Raw genomic sequence first — 7,327 nt, 5'->3', positions numbered from 1 at the left:
AAAGAATGACATTTTATTATATTGAATAAATGTGAATATAATTCTTGAATTATCTATATGTTATTTTTCAGTTGAAAAATATTTTGAGATTTCGTTTTAAACATTTTTTCCTTGAGATACCTTATTCAAAGCAGCAAATTTAATTAGATTAAAATTAAATAAAGTTTACATAAACGAAAAATTTTCATGAAAGTTTATCGGACATATGAGCGGTGCTCATGTACAGTATGTTACTTTAGAATGTAATTCATTACAAATAAAATAAATAAATAAATAAAATAAATAAATAGTGATATTGAAAAATTATTATTATGTCTTAATTCTGTTTCTACGAATGTAAAATTAACTTTAAAAGTCTTGATTCAATTTATTCTTTATCTTTCTCAAATCAATTCTAAGAATTTCAAAAATTAGAAAAAGATGAACAGCAATTCAAACAAGATCAAAGTTAATCGTACACGATTCGTTGCGCCATAAAAGTCGATATTCATAGTCGGTTCTTATTTCAAGATCGTAAGCAATGTGTTAACATGGTCTATAAGGCGGCCATCTGATTGGTTCGTACACCTCAAGATTGAACTTAAGATAGTTTTGAATATAAGAACTGACTATACATACTGAAATGATTTTGTGTAAACAGATCAAGATTGGCATCTTTTTTCATGACATAATGAAATGGTCTGTGTTTCTTTTCGATCTTGTTGTTTCTTTAAATTTGAAAGTTTGTTATTCTCCATATATATTTCTATTTGAAATTTTATAGTTATTCACTATTGAAAGTTTTTAATAAGAGACACAATGTAATCATTATAATATATAAATTTACAGGAAATTGTTTTCACATTAAGATCCTTTATTTTCCAATTGTTGTATTGTTCACGTCGTGGTTTAAAATGAATATACTTTAATACTGAATCATTTTTATCTTGATTGTTTGTCAATATTAATTCTCCAGAGCTAATGATGAGTATATTATGATCTATTCAATTATATTCTTTGTTATATCTGCAAATTTGAGAATCACTGTTACAAAAATAAACTTCATATTCATTTTTTAAAATACTAATTATTCATTTTGGTTTCTTGAAAATAATTAGTGCCTTTTAATTTCAGGTTAGACCTCGTACCAGCTCATCTGTATCGCCTCACTTTTTACTAGCACTTAATATTTTTTTCTTTTTTTTTGTAATTTTAACATCGTTTAAATTTAATTTGTAAGTGCATACAATAAAATTATTATTGTTATTATAAATCAATATAGATTAAACATAAGTTTCACGAACCCAGCATTAGTAACTGTATTACTGTATTAACTGGGGTTCTACAATGAGAGGAAGTCTAATGCATGATTTACAATGGACAGTAACAATAGTTGATTAAGGAGTAAAAATCGATCAATCATAGTTGATTATTTTTCTCGCATTTAATTATTAGTCGATTTCTATTCGACGCCTACTCCTTAATCACTACTGCTACTGCAGTGTAGATCATGCATTAAGTAGTCCATAAGTGGTCCTAAGTCTTAATCAGTGAAGTTGCAAACTTGTACGACTAGGATTAAAGTTGCACCAACGTTACTTTGACTTTAAGCAAAACTTAAAACTAAGAGATAGGGTCTAAGCACAAGAAGTCTTCAAGAGACTGCAATAAGTCGTATGTCATACATTGAAGCTTGTACGTTACTTACGTCCATAACTTAAGTCTCCAAGTGTTACGACAATTCTTGTGCTCAGATCCATAAGATCCGACCGTGTAAATGTACAACATACATATGGTAGCGCCAATTATCGGTCAAAGTTAAATGAAAATAATAAATGTTGTTGATTTTTACATTTAATTATCAGATGTGATTGTACGTTAAAACATTCGGACATTAATCACAATCGATCTAGACGCTAATAACATAAATATGACGAGGAGCCGAAACATTCGGACATTCCTATATATATATATATGAAACAACTCCCCTACAATTAATTCGGTAAATTTATTGCGAAAAATATTACCTCAGCTAGAATAAAACTCTCGTTTTAAAGCAAAATAAACACAAGAGAGCTTTAAGCTCCCCTTGCTTAAAGTCAAAGTAATATTAGTGCAATCAGGCCTAAGACTGATTAATACTTTTGATTACCGATTCATTGCAGAACCCCCATTATAAATTTTAATGTCAGCTTCAAAATTATACAAGGATAAAATACTTCATTGTGCCGTGTCATCTATGTTTCTTGTTAGCAAAATCTACTTACAATTGTATCTTTAATAGGCTCGTCTAATGTATTAAATTCTGGTTCTCCTAAAGTCGACCTCTGCTTTGTTCCAACTGTCATCTCACCCTCAACATATTGAGGATCAACAACATATGTGACATCATACATCTGTTGAATGTAATAAAAAATTGAATGCAACATATGTTTGTTGTACAAGAATGTATCTATGAAATCGTATCCTTCGATTATATTCGGCACAGCAAGTTTCAATAAACAGACATCGGGACACGATGACATGATTTTGATAAATCATAGTGGATGATACTTGCGTCAAGCTTCGCTTCGCCATCCATCGCCGCCATATTCGCCGCTAACTGGCGTAGAGTAGAATCGTTAATCGGAGCTAGGATAAAGTGTAACGTCGACGATCTCGCGAGCGATGCGCTCCAAACATATCAAGGAAGAGACGTCGTGCCGATCGACACGTCGTTATCCGCGCACAATAAGCTCGCGATAGAACAGAACGCCCCTCAGCTCGCCTCATTCGCACTACGATTCGTAATTATCGGCGATAAAGCCGTTGAAGCCACGCTGCATTTATCGATTGCGATGTTGCGTGCAAGCGTTCCTCCGGAACTGCGAATTCAACGAATTGAGAATATCGAGACTATCAACATTGACTCTCAATTTGATTTGAAGGACCGAGAGACGCCCGAGAGGAGAGAATGATGACTCCAGACGGTTTGATACATTGACAGGTGGCATTAGTGTCGCCAGTGGTGGAATTGCGGTGTGGCCGCGTTCGGAGTGAGATATATCAATCAATATCGTTGGTTAATACTCTTCCGACGGTGCCTCGACAGAGTGAACACCGTTCGGCGACATCGTTGCTGACTGGATGATTTTCATCGCGATGCTTCACGCATGGACGAGTCGATTGTCGCATACTTTTCTTTACGTTGTCGTGGTTGTGTCAATGTTGACAATACTCGCTCATGCGCAGCGGGAAATCAGGAAAATCGCCGAGTCAGCCGCGAGCGAGCCGCGAAAGAGCGGCGAATCCAAATCAAGACTCAGCGAAGAACTGTGTACGTGTTAATAATAAATTGAGCTTAACTTTTTTCTTTTTTTTCATCATTTTTTAGTGTTCCCTGGTGAAAATTTTTCATAGAATTTTTCATATAATTTTTCAGAATTTCTCTATAATTTTGTAACTTTCTCACATTTTTTATTACGAATTGGAATATTCTCAGAAAAACCACATCTTTTCTCAGAATTTTTTATATATGTTAATTATAAAATATCGTAAGATTTCTAAGATTTTTTGTAATATTTTGTATAATTTCTGAAATGTTACAAAACCTAAAAAATTTAAAAATACTTTTTAAAAATTATGGGAAATTTCAGAATATTCAGAATTCATGATTATATGAGAAGTTCTGAGAGAAGATGTAAACTTTCCGAATATTTCTGAATATTTCTGAAAAATGTTTCAATTCGTGTAAAAATTATGAGAAAAATTTTCACCAGTTGTCATTCAGATGCACTTTCTTTTCTATTTTTTTTAGCGGTAGCCTTGCACGTGCTTGCTTTAAATACGCTCTTAAAGAAAATTTTTCTCACACTCAGAATTTTTGTACGAATTGGAATATTCTTTAAAAATATTAAAAAAGTATACCTACGGTATATATTTTTTTCATATATGTGAATTCTGAAATATTATAAAATTTTTAAGATTTCTTATTTTATACTTTCTGAAAAAGTACCTCTTAAGCTCTTTTTCGAATTTTATGGATTTCATTTAGAAATTATAAAATGAGAAATTTTAGAACATTTCAAAATTTACACATATGAAGATTTCTAAAAAAATATATTTTCTTGGTATTTCTAAAAAGTATTTCAATTTGATTAAAAAAAAATTTTTTTTTAAAGTTACGAAATTATTCAGAGCTTTTGAAAAATTCTAAAATTTATACAAAAATTCTAAAAAAAGTATATGAAAAATTCTCGCTAAAGAGAAAAAATATTTGCAAAAAGGCAAAATATGAAAAGATATATAGTTAAAAAGGATAGAAAGTTTGTTCTTTGTAGCTGAATTAATGTACATTTGTTGTACTTAAAAAGAAATAATTATAAAGTCAGTAACGAAAGTTTTACGTTTAAAAGATCATTGTAAAACATAAAATTATAAATGGCCATATTTCAGTCAAGATAAGGCCATTTTTAATATGCAAATTATATAAAAAAATGAATCGAATACCCCAGATAGCAAAGCGTGTCTCAGTAAAATCGCACAAATCTGTGATTGCTTATGATACTGGTAACTTGCTATAGATTTGTCTTTAAATTTCGAATATATCGACATTACAGCAATTTCCGAGTCAAAATTTTGATACTGTTTTGACTATTATTCTTAAAGATAGTTTGTACCTATTTAAATACTCTATAAACTAGATAAAATTTACTTTGATGATATTACACTTAATAATTTCTACCTTTAAATCTATTAAATATTAACCTTTAAATCTATAGAATTTATTTTAATACTACTTTGAAGCTGCAAATGCTTCTCATATTTTGATGCTACTTTGACACTTAGATGATCCACGAAAAGCTATTTTAATAATATTATACTTATTAATTTCTTTAATTCTACAGCTTTAAACTTTTAATTCTACAAATTTAATTTTAATGTTACCTTGAAACTACGAAGAATCTCAAAATTCTAATGTTACTTTAATATTTAAATGCTTCATAGTTTGAAAAATCTATTTTGATGACTATCCTTATATGAATTTCTCTTTTAAATACTTTGATATGAATTCTATAAATTAATATAGGAGTTTCATTAACATTTTAAATTAATTTATATAAGGATTATCTATTCTTGATCAGAGTTAAAATAAAGTTAAAGATTAGAGTTAAAATTAGAATTAAAATTAAAATGATTAATTTACTTAAATGTATGAATATTTAAAAACATACAGAAAACTACTATTTAAATGTACGAATATAAAACTAATAAATATAAAAAAAATAATGAAATTTAAAATATATATATATATACTTGCAATATATATACTTATAATATTAAATTAATATTAAAATTATAAGAGCAGAGACGAATAATTTTATTCAAATTTCTTTTTATTAATAAATAAAGCAATATTAGATTATCAAAATTCATATAAATACAGGGTATTATAAGATAATTAACAGGCGTAGAAATTATTACAGAATATTTATAAAAAAATCGTTCAGTGAAATATTCAAATTGATAATCTGTAGCGGTAAATATCATCGTGCTTCATAATTTCACAAATAAATCGCGTAATGTTGACGACAATTACAAGTGGATTGATTTTGAAAATTTAATAAAACAATAAATAGTACCTAAATAAATAGTACCTAAATAGTTTCTTTCTTTCTTCATTATTCAGAAAAATATTGTACAATAGATGATTCTGCAAACTTCGATTATACATCTTAGATATATAAAGTTTATCATTATATTAAAATATTGATATATTAAAATATTATCATCACGGAATTTCACTATTGTTTAAAATTTTTGTAATAATGTCTGTAAATAGTTGTAATTTATAAATACCAACACTGTAGCAATGTAAATATTTCTTGTATAATCTTGACTTGCTTTTTTTTCTTTAAACAAAAAGTTCGAATATTATCATTTTGTAATAATTCTATTACTTTGGTCATTTTAATAAATTGATCTTGAGAACAGCCAATTGTGTGTCAATGTAACGAGTTCTGTTTATTAATTTTTAATAATTGACCATTTAGATTTTCATATTTATAGCATGTATAAGCTCATAAGGGTCCTAATTTTTTTACACCGTCTCCCAAATGTAATAATAAATGAACATTTATAAAGCAAAATTGAATTCCGTACATATCTTGAAATTCACGAACAAATCGACGCAATCTTGAGATATACGTATCATAAAATCAGTAACTTCATCAAAACTTAAAATAGTTATAACTTTAAATGCTCAAAATAATCTGCACGCATTATTCAAATAGGAATAGAGTAATAAAAAAAGAAACATTTTAATTCTGATGTCTCCCAACATATTAAATCTCTGCTATTGTAAGTGGCATACGAATAAATTTCGGAGGTTTTTATACTTATTAATCATCTATTGACAATGTCAATAACTGAATACAAAGAAAAAGCAATGAATATTTGTAATCGAAAAGCAATGTCAAAATTTTTTTACCGCCATTAACGCAATGCATGCAATCAATAACCATTCCAATAAAATTCGTTTTTTCCTTCAAAAGGTAATTTGTTAATACTAAGAAATGCTTATTTTTGACGATTTTAAAATTGGTACGTCAGTATACTACATGAAAGAAATTAATAGAATTTCGAAGAAAATCGGTATTCACCCATTTTTGATAGAATTGTCCATAAATGTCATAAATGTCTGTTATTTTTCCAGGTAATTGTAACGATCTTTGAAATCGACTTTGCAATTGTCATAAAAAGGTCTTGCATACATTTCTCTTAATTGATTTTTACAGGACAGTTCAATGAAATAAGTATTTTTTTTGTCCACACAATGGACAAAAATCTTGCATTGATTTTACTTCTCAATTATAAATCGTACAATAATAATTTAGTCATATTAATTTTATTTATATACGAAAAAATTTTCTAAATTTGTATAAATTATTTGTTTTTTAATTTTGAGATATACAATGAAATTCTAAAACTGTAATAATATCAGTAATACATGACATTGTAAAATTATGATGTAAAAGAAGAGATAAAATTAACATCATACTATCACAGTTATTTCAGCACCATAATATAATGGTTCATTAATTTCATTTTCGTCATCCTCTTGAGCATCATATTGCTCATTATTTCGATTATCCTCTTGATCATCATATTGATCATCATTTTGATCATTTTCTTGATCATCATTTTGATCATTCTCTTGATCATCATTTTGATCATTCTCTTGATTATCATTATGATTATCAACTTGATCATTATTTTATCTTAATCATTACTATTTCTATCTTCGATATTATACGTTTTATTAGAAATGTTTAAGTAATCACTTTTTCCGGAAGTTGAATCAATATCT

General features: G+C 28.0%; 2 protein-coding genes across 2 annotated transcripts in view; one reads left to right on the top strand and one right to left on the bottom strand.

Moving 5' to 3' along the window:
- The window catches only part of LOC108692131 (protein YIPF6), a 4,101-nt gene extending 1,317 nt beyond the window's left edge, over nucleotides 1-2,784 (bottom strand). Inside the window, exons 1-2 of the mRNA XM_018200283.1 lie at nucleotides 2,537-2,784; nucleotides 2,247-2,375 (exon numbers count right to left, since the gene is read on the bottom strand). Coding sequence (XP_018055772.1) covers nucleotides 2,247-2,375; nucleotides 2,537-2,569 — 162 coding nt within the window. The 5' untranslated portion in view covers nucleotides 2,570-2,784. The remainder of the gene's footprint in view (nucleotides 1-2,246; nucleotides 2,376-2,536) is intronic.
- A 303-nt stretch (nucleotides 2,785-3,087) lies between these two features.
- Nucleotides 3,088-7,327, top strand: part of LOC108692130 (coiled-coil domain-containing protein 134-like) — a 26,454-nt gene continuing 22,214 nt past the window's right edge. The window contains exon 1 of the mRNA XM_018200281.1: nucleotides 3,088-3,295. Coding sequence (XP_018055770.1) covers nucleotides 3,106-3,295 — 190 coding nt within the window. The 5' untranslated portion in view covers nucleotides 3,088-3,105. The remainder of the gene's footprint in view (nucleotides 3,296-7,327) is intronic.

This window comes from Atta colombica, unplaced genomic scaffold, assembly GCF_001594045.1.
Source record: "Atta colombica isolate Treedump-2 unplaced genomic scaffold, Acol1.0 scaffold61, whole genome shotgun sequence".
Taxonomy (NCBI): Eukaryota; Metazoa; Arthropoda; class Insecta; order Hymenoptera; family Formicidae; genus Atta; species Atta colombica.
Note: the sequence above shows the minus strand (reverse complement) of the source record. Positions and strands in the feature narration are given on the sequence as shown.